Here is a 22,448-nt window from a genome sequence, read left to right as displayed (position 1 = left end):
AAAGTTATTTTTATTTGGGCCAAAAAAATAAAAAAATAGCACAACTGATCACAAACAAAAAGCTACCAGAAGATCTTTTTTAGAATAATAGCTCTTCTTTTCGCTAAAACCCTTTTATTTTAGCTTTTTTTGTTGATGTTAGCATTTTTGTTAAAGATATTTAATTTTTTTATATTTTTTAGAATCTAAAGGTGAAGTAAAGATGACAACCGATGATGAAGAATTAAAAACCTCCAACAAGATCTTTGATGATCCCGCATCCGACTTTTATAATGAAGTGAAGATCAATGAAGAAGATGTTGAATGTGAAGAGCAGAATTGTCCAGATGCCAACCTCAGTGAAAAATCCTTAGATGAGAAAGATGACAACGAGAGCAACATTATTGAGATCCTCTCAGCTCTTCCGGAGGTCTCTCCTCTAATCCCAAGTCCTCCAAATCTCAATCTTGACGACTCCGCCAACTTTGGTGATGACTCGATCGAAATCCAGCGAGGAGGATCTGAAGATCTACCACCAGGAGGCACTATAGAGTCTCCACATCCGAAAATCTCTCCCGAAAAAATTTCCGAAAATAATCTTACAGAAACTCTAAAAGACGTTGAAGAAATTCCTGATGTAACTGTCGAATCATTAAAAGATGACTCATCGTTTCTGGTGACGAGCGAATGCCCAGTGCTAAACGCTGACGAAGTTCAAACCCTTCTTGAATCCCCAGAAACCATCACTACCACCCCTACCATGGATTACAACTACATACGTCCCGTCCACCCCCAAACAGTATGCCAGCCTACTATATTAAACTACCCAGTGTACAGTACAGGACGTCACCCACAAACCACACGCTTCCCAAACTGCACCCCAAAACCCCGTCCCTCATTCCGCCGTCACAGCCAAGAATCAATCCAACCCATCTACAACAACAGAGGGAAAGTCCCTCCAGCCCCCCAAGCCCCATTCCAGAAGCTCGTTACAATGACGGCCCACCCCTGGATTAGAAACACCCCCGTAATAGTCCAACCCTCCGTTTCCCCGGTCCGAATCGCTTACCCACCCTCCCAAAACATCACCCCCAACTTTCACCCTATGCCCCCAAACATGTCATACCCCCAACAGTACCCCCCTATGCCAGGAATCGCTACAACCCCCTTATCCTACTCCCTAAGGGTAACAATGGCAATGGCGGGCTCCATAAATACAGACACATTATCCCCAACCACAATCCCGAGATTTAATTTTGCGAACCAGCCACAAAAACCGCAACCAGCTTCGTACAGACAGCAACCAGTGAACCAGAGTTACCCCTTGCCGAACCAGTACACCAATTTACCCAACCCTGCAGCACATAATCAGGTACAATAAATAAATGAATCTAAATTATTTACCTTTAGCAGCCGGGCAACGACTGTCGACTTTTTGGCCTTGTAAGTGTTTATTTTTGAATGAGTTTTTGTTTTTGTGTATGGCTGACAATTTGGACAACCCATTAGTGACCACTGGGTTGGAGCAATTGTCGTTAAGTAAAAGTGTGACACTACGGGTGGTCTTCACATTACCCCCATAACACCAAACACTTAAATCACACAGAACACCCAGGACTTAGGAGAACAAGCTGCAGCGTTGGAACGACTGATAGAATTCTACAGCGCAAAGAATAATCTAACTGGTGAAGAAAAGAAAATTGTTCGTTCCATAATTAGTGCTCAGATACAAAACAAGCAACTGCCGATGCCCAATGCACACCATACACAACTTACTGGTAACCAGAACAAAGCAGAAGTAAGTTTGTTTTATTGAGTAGTTTATTGATATTTTAAATTGTATTTTTTATATATATATATATATAGTATTTTTGTTGTTATTTTATATAGTAATTTTATATATATGTATAAATTATATATACATATATAAAAAAACTGAATGTAACTATATTTTTGTTTTTAACTAAGTTAAGATGTTGTTAAAACATCTTTTGATCTTCATGATGCAGGAAAAAGATACCAAATCCTCCGGACACAAAAGGAGGAGATCATTTGAAGCGAAACAAGAAGAGAAAAAATCAAAAATTAAACGGAAGAAAAAGGAAAGATTGAATCTCCTATCTACAGGACTTGATGAATGTAGGGAGATGTGACCTTTTTCAATTTAATATTCTATTCTATGTGGGTGAGATCCTACTGCATGGCTGTCAGGTGTTTAAGGGAGGAGTTGTCCAAACTATAAGACATACTGAACAAAAAAATCATTCACAAAGTAGCATACCTGATATCTCATAGGCTAACACAAGGTGTATGAAACAGAACACCCGTGTTTAACGACTGCCGTTTCCACCCCTCGAGAATAAAGTAAGTTACATTCATTTAACTCCTAAGCGGAAACGAGGTGTATGAGACAGTACCCGTGTTATAACGACTGTCGTTTTCCAACCACACGAGGATAAACAAGTTGCATTCAGTCTTCATCATATAGTGCGGAAGTGATACCAATCATCCTTACCTATGCTATGTAATATCTAAAGTTGATTGGGTCAGTAAGGTCTTTAATATTCATTCATCCACAGCCCTCCCATTATATGATGATGATGTTGACGACATAGATACCGGGTCAATTTTGGTCGATATTTATAATAAACGTGAGGAACTTCTTAAAAGGAAGAAGAAACCGTTTTCCAGGGTAAGCTATTAGTTGGTTCAGCTAAAAGTTGCCAAATTCCAAAAAAATGCATAAATCTAAAAAGATTGCCTAAATTTAAAAAAATGCAAAAAACTTATCACCTGTAAACTTACATATGTGGTAAATCAAAAATGGACATGAGGTGTATAAAATAGAAGATCCATGTTATTTTGACTGTTGTTGCCATCCAAGGATTATAAAATAGGGAAATGCGTGAATGTTTTTGACCTGTTTTGCAGCACAAAGTGTAAAAAACTTTTTAGCATTTTTTTGTTTTGTTTTCCAGCTACTAGCTCCGTACAACATATTCATCGGACAAAACCATTCCTCAAACAAGGGGAACCGTACCACACCACCCCACACTACTAACAAACCATATATGGTGTATGAGATAACTAGTGAAGATGGATACTCAGCACAAGGCACTGATTTACAAGGTAGAAAGAAACACCGGTTTTGTTAGTTTTAATTGCACAATTGTGTGAAATAGGCATACGTAACATAACATTCTTTTATAAGGAACAGTTTGCAGAGTAGAAAATAAAAAAATGTGTTTAATTTTTTTAGTTGTTTTTTTCAATAATTTAGTTGCTAAAGTTGTGTGAAATAGGTACATAATGTTTAATCTAACACCCTTTTTTAAGGTTTCAATTTACAAAGTAGAAAATACTAATAATATCGTGTTTTTTTTTTGCTTTTAGTAAAAAAACATAATTACTGATATTGTATATAATATATATAAAACAGGCATACCGTGAAATAAAACACATAAATGTATTAGTTGAGGTGATATATTAATTTTCCTTTATTTCTAAAACAAAAAATGTAATATTTATTAAACACAACTGTACCTGTATTATCAAACTTTCCAATTTAACAAAATCATTCACGCCCGTTCAGATCTAGTCAGCCAATTGCTATCAGCCGTGCAGGAATGCAGAGCAACCACAAAAGGACCGAGTCCCACTGTTGCTCTGCACGCTGTTATGACACCATTCTCATTTCTGGGGGTTTCCCATGACGCAGTGAGATTTCTGGCAGAGCAGTTGCCAGGTGCGAGATACTGTCATCGGTACAGGGCCAAATACCACAAGCATAAGAAGACAACTGAAGAGGTGATTTATTTTTGTGTTACATGAAATATGATTTTGTATTTTAATTCTCAACTGTATAAAAAACTGTCAGAAACTGATAATCTAAGTCGTAATTAAACATCTTCCCCTAAGAATCTAGGGCATAGTATGTACACACAGTGTTATAAGTAACACACATATATATAATAGGTAGCATATGTTTTATTTTTATATAACATTTAGCATTTTATTTCTACACCAAAATTTAGAAATTGTGGTATTAAAGGACCCATATTGCAATCTGCCCTACAAAAAAATTTGAAGGCAATATTTTAATAAAAAAAATCTTGTTTACATTAAGGTCACTCACATAAATCCACACGGGTGCGCTAGAGCAGAGCAGTACAAGGGACGGTCTAAACCGGATATGTTTAGTTTCCTCGCATCCAAACACAGGTATCCACCTGTTTATGACCCTGATAGACAAGAGGACGACTTGCAACAGATAAACAGGTGAAATATAATATTTGATGGTACTGCAATATATAATATGGGAAAATCTCATTTTAGTTGCTACCATTGGGGCGTATGTATCCTTGGGCAAGACACTTAACAGCAATTGCTCCAACCTAGTGGTCACTAATTGGTTGTCCAAATCGTCAGTCACACATAAATATGAACATCAAAAATAATCACCCTCGAAGTTACATTCGTGGTAATGTAGCTGGCACGAGATGTATGAAACAAAACACTCATGTTATAATGACTGTCGTTTTCTGGAACCGCGAGAATAAAGCAATTCACATTCATTCATTCAGTTAAGCTGTTTGGTTCAAGACTTATTATAGACGTTTTGTATATAAGACCCCACTGTTCTGTATGTAAGGCCCCACGGCGAGATTCCATTGGACCTGATTTAGGCCAGTGTTGGCATATTATGTTAAACAGGCATTAAGATACGTTTTAAGTAATCTATATCTGCTCGGCAACAAGCATGAGGTATAACCCAAACGTCTTTCAATCAGACGAGCGACCTCTTGTGACCTCCCGATGGCGATGCGATTCCGTCAGCTACGTCATCTAACACGTGACTCGGTGGGCGTGTATAGATCCACCATACATGGAAGGGGCTTGTATTGTAAGAGGGATTTCGATAGCGGGGAAATGATCATGGAATACACTGGACAGGTATGTGTTGTGTGTGTTATATAGTATATTATATAGTTAAGGTAAGACGTGTTTGTGAGTGATATTTAGTTATATAGTAGACTGGGGTAAGATGGATACCCTTAGCACATAATATCCCATATTTCCTGATCGTGTTTTACTCGTTTAACAATTAACAGCGCTCTCTTACAGTTGTGTTTGTAAGTTTTGTTTAGTTATATAGTAGGTTGGGGTAAGATGGCCATATCCTCACGACTCTGAAAAAAAACTTTTTGTTGTTAAAAACACGATTAGGAAATGGGATATTGTGTGTTAACGGTATCCATCTTACCGCGTTATTTTATAGGTATTTTAATAAAAACACCATTACTGCTTTAAATATGTTATGCGAAAAGATTCACAAGACAATTATAATTTATACAAAACATAATTTGATTTACTCCTTCGATTATAATACCAAAGATCTGTTTAATTAACATAAGCAAAAATATGGAAATTGACAGCAGAACGACAGTCTTTATATTAAAACACGCTAAATAAAAAATAGACAGAAAAGCAGACAACTAAAATACTGCGTTTCATATATGCTGACACACGTAAAAAAACGTCGGTGAAAACCAGTAATTCTGTTCCAGTTTTGTAGGTTTTCTAATAAAACGATCGTAGCTTACATATTATTTAATCTTGTTTACGTACTTGTAGTATAACATATTTATATTTATGAATAGAAGCGTGCCGTATCGGCGCCGAGACGTTACATTACGTTTTGGTTTATAACACGTGGAGAAGTGCGCCGTATAACACATACGCGACTACAAAGTGCAGACGCGTGTCAAGGTTGATCCGTCTTTCTTAGCGAAGTTATGACAGCGACTGTTACACCCAATGAGATATTATTTGATGTTAGAAGTCTGACGTTTAAAAACAAGTTTTCGCCTAATAGAACCGCCCGCGCGCTCGGCTAAAAACTTCATTTGATTCGGGCACAGTTTTTACCAGTTTTGACCAGATTTGACTGGAACTGTTTAAGCTGCTAATTTAAAGTTACGCAATTTTTTATAATTAAATTGGCAAAAATATTATAAATAACCAAAACAGTTTAAACTAATACGGCCCAATTTATTCCCATTTTAATTAAAAACACCCCAAACCGTTTTTTACACCCCGAAGCGTTAAAAATCGTTTGAAAACGAACCGTTTTGCCCCTTCTGATTTCACCGCAAAATTAAGTGAAATCCTTCACTCCAATTACCCGCGCTGAACATGTAATCTGTTGTAAATAAATCGGACTTAAAATTGCTTTACAATTTAATCTCCGATCCGTATTGTCTCCCCGTTATAACATGACTAATTTTCAAACTATTACTGTCTTATTACAAGCGAATTTGAACATAGCATCTTGACACCACAGTATTGAATTACGCCGTACAAAATTCGCCAACAATAATTTTGCCGATTTTTATTGCGCTTAGTCACGTAATGAGATAGATTTGTCGTATGCCGTACCCCTGATGGATTTGCGTGGCGAACCATCAGCCGCAATCCCTACGTCACTGTCTGTATTTTAGACTAGAGAATAGTTAAAATTACGATTTTGCAAACTTTCTGTTACGTGATTTTGTAAAAATTGACTCAACCAACTTTTGTGAAAATTGAATAACTGATTTGTCAAAAATTCGCCCTTTACCCTTTTTATCTGGTGTATACATAATTCCGTACTACAACTCGGTAGCGGACATAGGTCAAACCAATACAAAGTCCTCGCCCTACACCTATATTAGGGGTGGGAGACCTTTTCATTCTATTTTCTCGTCCAATTTGGTAGTAAACAAAGAACATTAAAGAATTTAAAAACCGTATCCTCACGACTTCCACAGACCGTTGTTAATTGTTTAAAACAGGATCAGGATATTTAAATATTGTGTGCTAAAGGCCACCCCCCCCCCCCCACCCCACCCTACTATATAAAAAAATAAAGTAAATATCCCTATTTAGATAATTCGGCAAGAGCTCACTGACAAACGTGAAAAATACTACGAGAGCAAAAGCATCGGTTGCTACATGTTTCGTATGGACGATTTCTACGTAGTTGATGCGACTGTGCTTGGATCTGGAGCTCGTTTCATTAACCATTCATGCGACCCCAACTGTTATTCCCGTATCGTTCAATTTGAAGGTAAATCTTATATTTTAAACTAATATATATAGTAGGTTGGGGAAGATGGGACATTTTTTCGATCTCTTTTATCGCCCGTTTGATAATAAACAAGAAATATTAATAGGATAGGACTATATATTCGCTTCCTAGCGAATTGCCCAAAACAGAAATAGGTTATGCGGAATATCCAGGTATAGTAACGTATATATGAACGTAAATTGCACAGTGTTCTGTATGTTTTGACACCTTTTTTACAGTTTGCAATTAAACATATGTGTATACTATTATAACCTTACTTGTTTTATAGGCAAGAAACACATCGTTATCTTCGCATTGAGGGAAATATACAAAGGTGAAGAACTGACGTATGATTACAAGTTCCCTATCGAAGACGAAAACCATAAGATAGCTTGTACCTGCGGCGCACGCCTTTGCCGGAAATTTATGAACTGATGACGTCACGCCGTTGACGTCATTCCCACGCCGGTTAGTGTCGGCGTGCGTTTTTTTATTTTGCACAAAGCACACCAAAGATAAAAGTCACTGCCGACAGCGTAAAACCAAGGTGCATTTTATTCACTTTTTTTCCGACTTCTGATTTTTACGCCAACTCCTATTGCATCTTCGTGCTAACTGCGGCCAAGTTATGATAGGCTGGGTCTTATAATCGTGTAATAGCCTTCGTACCCCTGGCAGCAGTGTTGTTGGTCGCTGGCAATTACACGGTTGGGATCCGGTTAAAATCCGGTTCAAACCGGTCACAGTAAGTTATCATTTCCACGTTTACTTTCTTTGCCTTGTACACCTCGCGTTCCGTCTGAATGCTATTTTTCTAGCCGCTTGGATCGTGTATTAAATATTTTTTCAAATTTTCCGAAAAAAATGTTGTTTTATTTCAAATTTTCCCCAAAAAAATGTTTTCGAATGTTTTTTAATTTTTTTTGGAAAAAATGCGGCGCTTTTGTTAAAGTCTGCGGGAGATATGAAGGTATTTGAAAGGAAGCAGAAACACCTACGCAAGCCGGTCAATCTGGCCAGTTAGGACTGCATTCTTGCGATTTGGTTTCGATATACGGTGATAGCTGACCGCTATCTATCACATCAGAGACATATGGTACCTGATTGTCGTCCATTTCTGCCCCCAAATCACCAAAGACGCCGGCTAAATTACAGCCGATGTTTTGTTAAGGAAATCTCAGCCGGCAGGTCCATTACAACTCGGTATGCAAACAGGTACTTTCATTATTCAGCCTTGCTGGGCCGGTTTAACGCGTTCAGATTCAGCCGCACATTACAAATTATATGACAGGTAATCGAGTAATCTTATATTGGTAATATCAGAGACCTGGTCATTGTGATGTCCTGACCCCAGGGTAGCAGAGAATTAAGGCGTTGGCCGAGATTTCAAATTCCAAAGCCAGTCACTGCACGGGCAAAAGCCGCTGCAAGAAAAATGAAGCACTAAGCATATAGTAGGGTAGGGGGTCGGGACACCTTTAGCACATAATATCCAAATATTCTGGTCGTGTTTTAAACAATTACCAACGGCCTGTGAAAGTTGTAAGGAAACATTTTTTTAATTCCTTGATTGTTTTTTACTACCAAATGCGGCAAGATAATGGAATGAAATGGTGTCCCATCTTCCCCCACGCTACTAAATATACACCATTGTGAGTTGCCTACTAATTTACGATTTTCAAGTCTCTAAAGATTTTTATTCCGGAACGCCCTTTCAACGCATGTTGCACTCCCATGTTATTTGCTGTTTAGAACTACCTGCAATTTCACCCTTATCGCTTAATTAATATTAATTAAAACATCTGTATATGTCCGCAATGCACCGATCGAACTGTGATTAATACGACGATATATGCTTGTAAAATCGCACGCAGATTGCCGCAATTTCGGGTTAAGATTAAATTGCAAAGCATTAGGCTACGTATTTATATTACAGCTATTAATTGCAGGGGTAATAATACAGTGTCAGTTGCAATTATTGTTGCCATTCAATCGACGACTTTGTAATAGTTTGTTGACCATCAGTCAATACAGGTACAATACGGATAGGCTATTGCAAGGCTATAGTCATGTAATTTGACAGTTTAGGTTTAAAAGTTGATGTAGTACTGCAGGGTAAAATGGGACACCTTTAGCATAAAACGTCCAAATATGCTAATCGTGTTTTAAACAATTAACAACGGTCTATGGGAGTCGTGAGAAAACAGTATTACAGTTCTGTGGATGTTTTTGTTTACTACCGAATTGGACGAAAAAACAGAATGAGAAGGTGTTCCATATTCCCCCACCCTACTATATTTAAAACATCCATATAAAAAAAACGCCGCTGTATTAAAACCGGAAAGAAATTTTACAGCAAAACAACTTTAAAATATAATTTAGAGGTCTTTGGTGGCAAACGACATTTTTTCGTGTTGGTCACATATTTCTCGGCGTCGAACCTAAAAGAATGTTTATTCTATATCGTAGACATTATATATACAAGTTTCAAATACCTAATTAAAGTTTAATGGGCGGTTACAGCGCTTGTAAGTTGTATATTGGATAAGTGTTCGCATCCGAATGTTTTCTAATTAACCACAAAATCAGCGGTTTTATAAATCGAGATAGCGTCGGTTTATTTCACTTCGACGACCGGTAGTAAGCAGTTACCGCAGAAAAATAACGGTTTATAATAAACGCTAATCGATTTTTTAACAGAGACGAAAAGTTAAATGAAAACTCGATAAAATTTTCTCGTGTAATAATAAGTTTAATACAATTTAAAAAATGTTGTTCTTGTACAACATAATGTATTAGTATTTTACAGTATATAACATGATGTTTTTTAAATCTTCAAATAATGCACATATAGTAGGATGGGGGAAGATGGGACACCTTTTCATTCTATTTTCTCGTATATTTTGGTAGTAAACAAAGAACATTCAAAGAATTATAAAACCTTGTCCTCGCTACTTTCATAGACCGTTGTTAATTCTTTAAAACACGATCAGGATATTTATATTTTTTGTGCTAAAGGTGTCCCATCTTCCCCCACCCCACTATATTTATAGTTCTGTTGGATAAGATGGGATACCGTTGGCACCTATAAATCCTATATTTTCTAATCGTATTTTGAATAATTGCCAACGTTTTTTTAGAGTCGCGAGGCTACGGTTTATCAATTCTTTGAATGTTCTTTGTTTACTATCAAGCTGGACAAGAAATATAGAATAAAAACGTCTTACCCCACCCTACTGTATAAATTAGACTCTTTTGACACAAATCATTTAAACACTACATATGTTTACATTACTGCACATTGAACTCGCTTTACAAAGTAACATTCCGTTCCCGACACCTCGTTTATAACTATTAGTTCACCGATCCATTTCGAATGGGCGTGACAAGTTAAAATGCAAATTGCCAGACATGAACGTTATAACGCAAAGCGTGAACTCTTCGGCACGCTTCAAATTTGCGTGGTCGCTAACTCATATGTGTCGCGACATTTTCCTGGCCGCTGTCTCAGTACGTGAGAAATAAAATGAAAATCGTCCAATTTGGTTTAGAGAATATTAAATTCATGTAGATAGACTGCATTTATATTTATCTAAAATATTAAGATTTTGCAAAGAGTGGTAATGATTCTGAGCTTGTATTTTAAACGAAGCACTTTTTGAAGGTATAAACATGCCAAATATGTGCGCAAAGCTGGCGCGTATAAAGCCAGCTATTAAGCAACCTACGATAAATACAAATATGTTGCAATGCTGCCCTACAAAGACCAAGTACAACATATAAATATATAGAGCTTACATATGTAGTATGTGTGCTCTATAATAACGCTTAACCACACGACGAGTTACTTTACAAGCTTATAGCCAACACTCTGTATTCTTTACAATAAAACTATAATGTTTATTATTTACAATTTTTCAAAGTTGTCGTTAAGCAATCTAACCCCACCCCGCCTTTTGCCCCATGCCCTAAAATCGTGTTTGGCGGGTAGGGACACGGAGCGTCGCGACCGTAGGTGAAACGAACCTGTGACCTGGTAACTTATGGTGCCACGTGGGCGGCGCGCGTGAAAAAAGAAACATCTTTTCGTCGCAGGCATTCCTATATAAACAGCCTCAGCAGAACTGAACCCATAGACCAACCAGCAGTTCGTTGAGTACTTCGGAAAAGCTCCGAAAATAATCTCATGTCCTTGCTGTGGTCGGTTTATAAATCAGATATTTCGTTCATCGGCGCTATGTGTGTAAGTTTTTCCGAAGGGAGACTTTAGTAGCAAGAAGAGCCGTTTTATCGCGTTGTAAATTTAAGTATAACGCCGTTGAAAAAAATTTTTTTCGTATTTTGCGGTTTCAAAATATTTTTGCTTAATTTTGTGGCTATTTGGGCTTTTTTTCGTCGCGTGGCGCAGTGTTCGTAATATAAATTCTACGCAATAAAAAATACGTGTGAAATCGCGACTGTGAAATTCCGGAATACCCAATCTCATTCTGTACGATATCAATCACACGTGAACGAAGTGATGGGCGGACAAGGCACGCCCATTCAACATTATGACGTATTGAACGTTTGTGATTTGCGTGTTTTACTCGCGTGTCTACAGACATATAATCGCGTCGCGTTAGTTTTCAAGGTAAAAGTTTAAAATAGAGTTTTAATAATCCAAGAAAACGGTCTAAATTTTTTATTAGAAACGCCTTTTTTTGCACAGGTGCAAAAGTAGATACATTTTGTTTACCGAACTATTTGCTAAATTTCTTTTTTACGTTATTTGTTCTTGTACCCAAATCTAATAGTTTTTTTCCTACAGCATAGAATAAGTTTCGTTCCTACTTCTGGCGAACGCAGAAAATCTAGCGATGTGTCGATGGGTATTTTGTGTTATTTTATTTTCCTCTGTTGCGAATCTTGCTTCTCTTGCTACCTACGTCGAGCCGAGATGCTTTATTGCTGACGGGGAAAAGCAAAACTGCGGATATCCTGGAATCCAAAAAGTTGCATGCGAAACACGGTAGGTGGTTATGCTATTTTATAAAAGGATATAAAATTCCAGACACGGGGTGTATGAAACAAAACACCCGTGTTAACCACCGCCGTTGCCCGTTGTGCGAGGATAAATGAGTTAGATTATTAATTCGTTAGTAGCAACATTAAAAAAAATGATGTTAAAAACGGACAGTATATCTGATTTCTGCCACTAAATCGGCCATACAGTACGGCAACTAGCATACGTAACAATTAACTTCACTAAAATGCATTTTACCGCTTTTTTTATAAAAAGCGTACAGGCAAGAGTGCAAAAATCGAACTAAAAACGTTATCTATTTTTTAAACATTATTTCGTAACTTCAACCTTTTCTGCAGAGGATGTTGCTTTAACAGTCAACCGACAAACGTACCATGGTGTTATCAAGGTAATTAACACCCTAACTATACCTTTATTTTATATTTGTATTGTATTGTGTACTCACCCGTGTTATAACGACTATCATTGCTCGCTACGTAAGGATAAATAATAATAATAAAAAAAATTACTTACAAAGTAACATGCATGTCAACTCGTAGCTGGCATGAGGTGTGTGAAAACCCGTGTTATAACGTCTGTCGTTTTCCGGCCAAGCGAGAATAAAAAAGTTTCATTCATTCATTTGTTTATATATTTTCTTCAGCAAAAATCATCCGAAATTTCATGCGACCTGGTGCGTTCCGGCCAATACCTACTACTACTCGTGGCGTACTTGCGACTAGCGTGCCTACAACTCCTAACACAACAACAACGACGACGACAACAACAACGCCAGCCCCAACAACAACAACAACAAGAGCTACAACGACAACAAGAGCTACAACGACAACAAGAGCTACAACAAGAGCTACAACGACAACAAGAGCTACAACAAGAGCCTCATCTGAACGCAGCAATCCACATAAATTAAACATCTTGGCACTGGTTCAGATGATCAGAGATAAAGTACCTCAAGGAATTATAAACAGTCTTCTTGCAGACGGTAAGACCTTTTTAGATAGTTATATGGCTAATCGGATAATTCGGCAGTTTTTCTTTTTTATTCTGGGGGTGTGAAAATCGGATTAGTTTAATTGGTCAATTCGCCAAATTGTAGGTGCGATGTATTGATAATTAAAGTGTCGATAGTTCCTTTTAACAAGCATTGGCTATATAAGCATGCTTTAGTTTGACCACTGTATATGCCTGGCGACTAAAGTAGGCTTAATTAAAATAACTATTAAGTTAAGAGGTTAAAATCATAAATATACCTTACTAAAGAATCAAACGTTTTTTTAGTCAAACTTATCTATCTAATTTTGCGTAAGCTATCCGATTTGACATTTTATAGTTTCCCGTTTAATTGCAACATTTATTTTAATACGATATGCCTTGAGCTTGAACTACAAAGCAACTAAAAATTGTAAACATCTTTAGGTAAATTTTAGACCAATGTGAAAAAACACAAATATTTTTTGAAAATAGATAGCAAACCTGAAATTAGACACGTCATCTATAAATGGGCGTCGTTTTATAAACCAAGTCGGCCTTTACGCTGTTATTCAGTCAATTTTATTTATTCAGCTTTCGCTAAAACAAGTTCAATCCAAAAATTGTGTTTATTTAAAAAAATATGAAAAAAATAAAAGTTTCGTAAAATGTTATCCAAAAATTGTGCGATGCGGTATTTTTAACGATTTTAATTTATTAAAATAACATGTATTTGCTTCTAAATCTCGGTACAACCCATTTCACACAAATTTTAACATGCGCCGTTGTAATATATATTTGTGTAGATAATAAATTGTTTATTTGTTCGAATACAGCGGCAAAGATCAAAATAATTACAACTTTAACAGCAACATTTTCTCCGTGCTGTTTTGTGGAATTTTAAACTCATTGCGCGGTTATGTTTATATTCTATCTCTTTTCCTCCAATAAGAAATAATCTCAGAATATTAACTTTGTAAAAATCCCTTATTTCTTATTTATTACTTATTTGGTTTCTAATTCGCAATCAATTTATAAAAACTTGAATACAATTACCAGCTATCCCCAACGGTGAACTGATATACGCACTACGAGACGGAAAACTTGACCGAAATGAATATCTCCGTCTGATGAAAGGTAACTAACCCATACATAGTACTTAAGTTACCCATATTAACTCACATTGTAATGTGGGGTAAGATGAATACCTTTAGCGCATAATATCTCATGTTTCTTAATTGTGTTTTAACAATTAACAACGCGCTCTTTTAGAGTCGTGAGGATACGGATATATTGTTCTGTAAAAATATTACTCAAATGAGACGATAAAAATGTACCATCTTACCCCAGCCCACTATATTATATGCATGAGATACTTATAGCCGCAATACACCAGTGGGCAGTGTACATAACACGAGTAGTCATCAGTTTTTACTCAAAATATACGATTTAATGTCATATACGCCGTAAAACACTTGTATTATAAAAACTGCTATCATTGCCCGCCACTCGAGGATAAATAAGTAACATTGTAATTACCTATAAAATACATTTTGTTCATTAAATCTTTGATATTTTTTATATCCAGGCCCTGGTATCAACTTTAACGCAATGGTTTCTTACCGACTCAGCGGAGGCAATCTCAACTCTATGATATACGATCGCCTTTCCAGAGCTTACGGTAAAATAATTTTTTTCCTGTGAAAATTTACAGAATGTATTTGATAGTGTTTTTTTTTCCATGAATGTTTTCAGTATGTTTTCAATGGTAAAAATGTTATATAAAGCTTCCGTCTGTACATACTGTCTAAACAAAGAGTGTTGAACATTGTGTTAGTTTACTTGTATTTTTGAAATTATAGGTTTAATCTAATAACCAGTTATAATTCACTAAATTTTAGGAAACTATTAAGAAAAAAATGCAATTACTCCGGTGCAACAGTGTATACCAAAACAACTGACATGTACTGCCACTTAACGCGTTTTTCTTCAACAGGCGTCGATTCTATGGCAGTTCAACTGATGATGTCAGACCGTAAAGATGCTGCAGCACGCCATCTTGCGGCTAGAATGTCAAGTACGTGTTTTAAAGATGCACAAAATATTAATCTAACCATATATTCTGATCAAGTGCTACGAAATACGTAACAAACAAGTTAATGTGTGCTATATAAGACAGATAAATTTCGACTCAATTGCATCATCAGTCTTAAATAGAATCTAAACCTATGTTTCCTTTATTTTGTTCCAGCCAACAGACGTATGAGCCCAGTCAACAGTCTTATTCTTCGTGCCGTGTCATCTGGAAATGGACTTACTGGAAACGACATCAAGTCATTCATTATTGACCAATCGTACTCTCACTGTAAGACATCCTACTATTCCTAAACAAAGGTTACATTCATTCATTCACTTTCGTTTTTTTTTTCACTCAGTGAGTCGTCTAACGCGCGAAGCACTGAAAGCGTTTATATCTGGCAACACTGCACAAGCTTACCGGTTCGTTATTCTGGATTCTGCAACAAGAAGAAGACAAAGTAAGTTAATAACCATACAATAACATAATTCCGAAAGAGATCTTCTTTTAATTATTTGTGGTCCAAGAGACGTGCAGTGATCTTGGTTCTTTATAATCCCAAAACAAACAATTGCCAGAAGATTTTTTATTAATTTATAATACATCTGCCGGTAACATTGTTTAAAACAACATATATAAAAAAGACTGGCTTTGGTCTTTTAATCACGACGTTTGTGCAGTCTAAACATTTCTTAAATTATACCGTTTACATTTTATCATCTTTTTGGGATGCAACATCCTTCCTTTTTAACTGACACTCTTTCCCACGCTTTTTATCTATAGTAGGTTTTAACAACTGTTGTTTTGCTGTTTATTTCCTTGTTTTCGTTTCTAAAGAAAAAAAAACGTGATCTTTGCTATCGTTTTCGAATATATAAATAGAAATTACTTTTGTTTCCAGCATTTAACGAATCTTACGAAACGAACGAAGCTCTCTTCGCATACATGGTGGACAACCAGAAGTTCCACCCGGGCCGAATTACACCAAGTGTCCTGCTTTCCCTGGCAAGGAACGAACGAATTACAGCTCTTCCCGATAAAGAATTCACGGAGTTATTCGGAGTATCAGCTTTCGGTTAGTTTGCGTAGCAATTTAAAAATAGAAACAAACCGATTTTCTAATTTAAGCACATCTTAATTTGTATATAAAGTATATACCAAAAATTTAAAAAAACGCTTTGTTAAACAAAGAACATTCAAAGAATTATAAAACTGTGTTTTCACGACTCCCATAGACCGTTGTTAATTGTTCAAAACACGATCAGGATATTTAGATATAATGTACTAAAGGTGTCTCGTCTTCCCCACCCTATTATATAACGTTTATGTTTCAGATTATGTATGCGCCGCCCATCAACCAAGTATCCGTCTACCATGCTCCAGGTTAGGCAATGGGTTATACCACTCAACCTTGGAATGTATTAACGCTGGTTGTTGTCTTGCACAAGCACAATTCCCTGACGAACGACCGATCTGTTACGAAAACTTGCTCGGAAATATAGGTATGCTTGTATATATGCAATATCTTGTTTCGAAAATCTAGCATAGTGGTTTGTGTGCTTGTTTTTGGCCAGAAGTTTCCTCTGTTCAGGGCTTCCGCTGTTACCATTGTGGGCGCATGTTTTGTCCCTATAACATTGAAAAGCACCTTAACGGCAAATTCTTTAACCAAAAGTTACATACGTGGTAATTTGTAAACAGGCACGAGGTGTATGAAACAAAACACATGTGTCATAAATGAAGAAGTTTTACATTTATTTTTATTTATGCTTTTTAGGTGTTGGAATGGCTAAACACGTATGGGACGAAGACTACATTGTAAACACTGTGTTCAAAGGAAATCTCCCAACCTTGGCAAGTTTCTATCCCGAAGGCATCCCATGTAAGTCTATGGTCTACTTACTATACAGTAAAGTGGGATAAGATGGGACATATTTTTATTCTATTTCCTCAAGACTTCCATAGACCTTTGTTAATTGTTTAAAAGACGATCAGAATATTTAGATTTCATGAAGGTGTTCCATCTTACCCCACAGTATTATATATGTTTTATAGAACAGAACGCAACAGACTATATAGAGCAAAACACGCGTGTTATAAAGACTGTCGCTGATATATCCATTCAAAACATATTTACCACCAGGGATTCCAAGCAAAACTATCCCATCTGCTCTCACCAATGCAGCAAGCATGGACCCGAATCAACCAAGCTGGTTCAACTCCCTCAATGTTCACGGACTCATGTTGCACCCACGACCGACCGGAGTGGTACTTCAAATTTTTTATATAAAATACTAATAGTTAGCGCTTGTCTTTAGCCGCATGGGTACGGGTTCGAGGCTCGACGCTGCTACCATTGTAGGCTTGTGTGTCCTTGGATAAATCACTTAACGGGAATTGTTCCAAACAGTTGGTTTCTTATGTGATTGTCTGAATTACTCGCTAAGTTACATGTGTGGTAACTCGTGAGCGGGCCGGATGTGTATGAAACAGAACATCCGTTTTATACGTCGTTGCCACGCGAGAATAAATAAGTTACATTCATTATTTTCAGCCAAACACTGGACCGAGCAGATCGAGACCAAACTTTGTATGGAGACCACATGGGCCAACTCCATTCCCAGGCGCCACAATGATGCCAGATGGAAGCTCAAGTACGTATCTAGATCCAACTATAACGTACAGAATACATAAGGACTGCACGGGACTGTATAGACTTATTTATCCTTATTTAGACACAAATTGAGAACCATTACCTTATAAAATATAGCGTATTTTTAAATGAATGCTTGTCGTTCAATACCAAATTTGTGTAATTTTGCTTTTACAAGTAGGACCATACGTTAACACGTGATATCTTTACAGATATTGTACCAGTCGCTACTAGTTCACCCGGTATATTAGGAGGACCTCACGTACCTGCAGTTGGTGCAAGTCCAAGTAAGATATTTTAAAAAATACCATTTAATGTTTATAAAATATAGTGTGCTCTATGTTCATAAAACTTCATAGGCATATATGTGGCTATACAGAACATACAGTGGGGTGGGGGAGATGGGACACATTTTCATTCTATTTTCTTGTCCCATTTGGTAGTAGACAAATAACATTGAAACAATTATAAAAACGTATCCTCAAGACTCCCATATATAGACCGTTGTTAATTGTTTAAAACGCGATCAGGGTATTCGGATAGTATGTGCTAAAGGTGTACCATCTTCCCCCACCCCACTATATCTTGCGTCAGTGTTATATCTAATTCTGACACTTTACAATTTCAAGTCGTCATGGGCCTTTCGCTCAACAACCTGGCTTCTTGTCGGGGTGTTCAACGAGACGACAGATATCAATGCATGTCGAACACTGAAGCGTTGGTGAGCGGTGGTGAAGCGGCTTGCAGGAGATTGGACTGTTGTTTTGACCCAGTGTGGACGGATCTTACTATACCCGCTTGCTTTAGAAAGGCCACTTATGGTACGTATATGGATTGGTAATAGGTATACATAAGCTAGAACGTAGGACCATGTAAAAATATTGCTCCAACCTAGTGGTCCCTTATATGAGTTGACTAACTGGTCATTCATACATTAACAAAAATCAAATTTTAGTATACACGAAGTTATATACATGGTAATTCGTAAGCGGAAACAAGATGTATGAAACAAAACTCGTGGTAACGGGTTATTACGGTTGCTGTCGTTGCCCTATGTTAGGATAAAACAAGTTGAATTAATACGCTTTTTCTACAGGCCAATGTCATTCTGTTGCCCCTGCAGACCGAGAAGATTGTGGAGAACCAGGTAATATGATGTAATATTCACAACCCTATGTAGTGGTATTTTCTTTTATTATACCATATTATTTTATTATACCCCACAGTACTGTAGGATGGCTGAGGATGGGACACCTTTTGAATCTATTTTCTCGTCCTATTTGTTAGCAAACAAAGAAAATTCAAATAATTATAAAACCTCGATCCTTCTTACGACTCCCATACAGACCCTTCTGAATTGTTTACTACACGATCAAGATGTTTGGCTATTATGTATTAAAGATGTCTCATCTTCCTCTATCTCACTATACATAAATTGTCTCGGCAGTTAATTAAATGTTACTTTTACAGGCGTCAGTGAAGCAGAATGCGTTTCTAACCCTCGTTGTTGCTATGATAGTACCGTTGATCCAGCTCGTTACAGAAATCCAGTGCCCTGGTGTTACTATAAACTGCGTAAGTTAAACTGTGCTACATTGGATCACGTTTACGAGTGTGCGGGTTTTTAAATCTACTTTTTTGTTCAGAATCCTTCGTTACCGAAGAGGAGAGATGTACCAGAGTGGGAAATGGAAACAGAATTGGGTGTTTTCCATCTAGCTCAGGACGTAAGTTAGATAAACAGTTTTTCTAATCAAAACACTATACAAATACAGTTAACAGTCGGCGCCGACACAGGCGCGTCTCCTATTACCTCAGTATAGTTAGGGGTTCAAGGCTCGTCGCTGCTACCATTGTGGGCGTATATGTTCCTGTGCGAGGGCAATAAAAAACAATCACTCACAAAGTTATACATGCGCCGTAACTTGTAAGCTAGCACGAGGTGTATAAAAATGAACACCCGCGTTATAACGACTATCGTTGCCCCGCCAGGTGAAGATAAAGCAAGTTACATTTAATTATTTACTAAAACAAAATCGGACGATTCGTAAAGAATTTAACAGTAGCCAATTCGGTTATTGTGTATTTATATATATAATAAACCATACTGTACTGTACTGAATGTTGCTTTTAAATGTTTTGCTAAATTGGGATGTTATTTCAGTTGATATTAACGACATTGTGACACGACAAACCTGTGAAGCCGCCAGCGACTGTTGTTATGATGAAGTCACTTTAAGTTACTTTGAAAGAGAACTCGGAGCGAGAAAACCCCCTAACTGCTACAAGAAAATGAGTAAGTCTAATATTTTGTGATATTTTTTACCGTAAAAGAGTAACAAATAAAACATTTGGAAAATGGCCCGGAAACCTAAATACATAAAATTAACTTTCTTTTTTAATTACAGACGTTGTAATTGACACTACCGTTGCCCCGCCAACTACAACAGCTGGACCAGCAGCTCGTAAGTTAAACATATATCATTATAAAACTGCTCTATCTGCGCTTTACAATTTCTTATGTTTATTCAAAATGTAAGTGTAACTGAAAACCACTGAACTGATACGTAGAAAGTATTCAATATAAAACCCAAATATATATATATATATATATTTATATATATATATTGTGACTGGCAATAATCCTAACTGAAAACTAATTCAAAATGAAATCCAGCAACCAAATAATATGAAATTTATTATTGCGTAACTTTTGGAACTATGGCAACACTTTAACTGTCTTTTAATTCCGAATTCTGAAAATCTATATTTGTTTCTGTTATACAGCAGCCCCAAGGTGCAAGGACAGAAATGAATTACCACCTAATCAACGTGTAGACTGCGGTAACTTCGATTTCCACGTATGTGTGTATGAGAAAGGATGTTGTTACTTGCCGGAAATCATTATACCTGGTTCCCCATGGTGTTTCCAAAAAAGTAAGACTTCATAATTTTATCTGCACTGCAACTTTTACATATATAGCCTGTATACGTATGCATATATGTACACAAGTTTCCGCGCAAATTGTCATTGGAAAATACGATGCACGAGCATGACATTTAATATATGGGGGAATGTGGGACACCGTTAGCACATAATAGTTAAATATCCTGATCGGTTTAAACAACAAACAACGGTCTATCGGAATCTTATCAAACGAGGACCATGTAAAAACGTTACCACCCTTTCGAATATGCAATATTTTATGGCTTACTTTATAAAGTCAAGTGAATAATTTACAATATGTCTATTGAAAAGCAGGAAAAATCGAAGTAAGGCCATAAACTAACTGTCCATTCTATTTTACAGGTTAACTGAAGCACCAGCAATTCAAATGTAACCATATTATGCCAAATCACTTCATTCTAACTGGCTTGTTTTTTACGCAGCATATTCACGTTTAATTATGTAATGTACTTCTAACCGGCCTTTAACGCCAATGAACCGCGTTCTAACATGTCTTTTATTAATCGTACTTCTGTATTTGTTCCTTTTTTATTTATTCTTATATTTTTCAGTCTTGCAAATACAGAAGGCTTTTTTAACTTTAAAACGGCGCCTGCGAATGGCACCTCAAAGAGCCTTGGGTTAATGAATTGAATTGACATTTTCTCTACTTCACTCTTTAAATCGATATTTACTGAAATGTTATACCGTTTGTAAATCTTCTGTTGAAATACATACTAACGATTACAGTGAATTCTACTTTATTTTTTAAAAAGACTTAAACAGGGTAAGAACTGCTAAATATACCGGCGTACGATTGCTATTTACAAAATAATTAATGGTCTGTATAAACGGTTAGTTTAGCTTAGAGAAAAGTTGCTGCGCGAGCCACTATTGCTGGTTTAGATTCATAGCTACCTAAAGAAGGGGATTTATGCGTTTAAACGAACGCAGATTGCCCCACGCCGCGAGAGGTAATTAAAACGTCGAAAGCGAAAACGTTGATTGAACGCGTTGACTCGCTGCGTTACATAATAAAGGACTGTTTCAATTTCCAGCACTGTACGTTTTCATTTGGGCGTTCCAGAAACGAAAGAAACTAGCTGACGAACACAATTTAATGGTGTGCTCACGACATGAAATATTAATGGCAGACGTTAATGTAATGGATTAGTACAGTATAGAGAAATATATATAGTGAAAAGGATATCTATATATGTGCGGTAAATTTCGAGTCATATAAGCACCATTAGGGAGATATGTACAGTTTGGAATTAAAATAGCAGGATTGTGTTGTATTGGCATTGGTTTTGTATCGGTTGTCACGGGGTTTCGTTTATATTATGTTTGTATGAGAAGAGCATATGAAAGTTGGGGCAAGATGGGTCATGTTTGGATTCTCTTTTATCGTAATATTTGGTTGTAAACGTGAGAGCATTTCGGAATTGTATAACCGCTGTTATCACAACTCGTTGTTAGTTATTAAAATGTTGTTAGTTATTAAAAACATGATTAGGAAATAATGTATAATTTGTGCTAATATGGTATCCATCTTATTGTATATGTTTGTTGTCGAAAAAGGTGTAGAAAAGTGTTTGTTTGTTTCGCTATTAAGTTTGATTAACACGTCATTGTCACTGGTTTTGTATTACACAAGAATCGACACTTCTCGTCGTGTAGAATGTTATATAT

General features: G+C 36.7%; 2 protein-coding genes across 4 annotated transcripts in view; both read left to right on the top strand.

Moving 5' to 3' along the window:
- Nucleotides 1-7,952, top strand: part of LOC100180972 (histone-lysine N-methyltransferase 2A) — a 33,540-nt gene extending 25,588 nt beyond the window's left edge. For all 3 annotated transcript variants that reach the window (XM_026836276.1, XM_018813624.2, XM_018813623.2), the window contains 10 exons: nt 183-1,351; nt 1,586-1,777; nt 1,989-2,118; nt 2,559-2,671; nt 2,958-3,108; nt 3,572-3,786; nt 4,106-4,257; nt 4,770-4,932; nt 6,907-7,087; nt 7,377-7,952. In XM_026836276.1, coding sequence (XP_026692077.1) covers nt 183-1,351; nt 1,586-1,777; nt 1,989-2,118; nt 2,559-2,671; nt 2,958-3,108; nt 3,572-3,786; nt 4,106-4,257; nt 4,770-4,932; nt 6,907-7,087; nt 7,377-7,522 — 2,612 coding nt within the window. In that variant the 3' untranslated portion in view covers nt 7,523-7,952. The remainder of the gene's footprint in view (nt 1-182; nt 1,352-1,585; nt 1,778-1,988; nt 2,119-2,558; nt 2,672-2,957; nt 3,109-3,571; nt 3,787-4,105; nt 4,258-4,769; nt 4,933-6,906; nt 7,088-7,376) is intronic.
- Nucleotides 7,953-11,868: 3,916 nt separating this feature from the next.
- On the top strand, nt 11,869-21,510 carry LOC100178606. The gene is made up of 22 exons (XM_018813650.2): nt 11,869-12,095; nt 12,449-12,498; nt 12,754-13,092; nt 14,139-14,216; nt 14,668-14,760; nt 15,076-15,156; nt 15,331-15,444; nt 15,515-15,616; nt 16,058-16,231; nt 16,491-16,658; nt 16,934-17,038; nt 17,300-17,424; nt 17,711-17,810; nt 18,022-18,096; nt 18,439-18,630; nt 18,906-18,956; nt 19,280-19,384; nt 19,456-19,536; nt 19,974-20,105; nt 20,218-20,274; nt 20,597-20,746; nt 21,120-21,510. The coding sequence occupies exons 1-22, from the start codon at nt 11,944-11,946 to the stop codon at nt 21,122-21,124; spliced, it is 2,529 nt and encodes an 842-aa protein (XP_018669195.2). The 5' UTR covers nt 11,869-11,943; the 3' UTR covers nt 21,125-21,510.
- The last annotated feature ends 938 nt before the right edge of the window (nt 21,511-22,448 follow it).

Source organism: Ciona intestinalis, chromosome 10, assembly GCF_000224145.3.
Source record: "Ciona intestinalis chromosome 10, KH, whole genome shotgun sequence".
Lineage (NCBI taxonomy): Eukaryota > Metazoa > Chordata > Ascidiacea > Phlebobranchia > Cionidae > Ciona > Ciona intestinalis.
The sequence above is the reverse complement of the archived record's forward strand: the minus strand, read 5'-3'. Positions and strand labels throughout refer to the sequence as shown.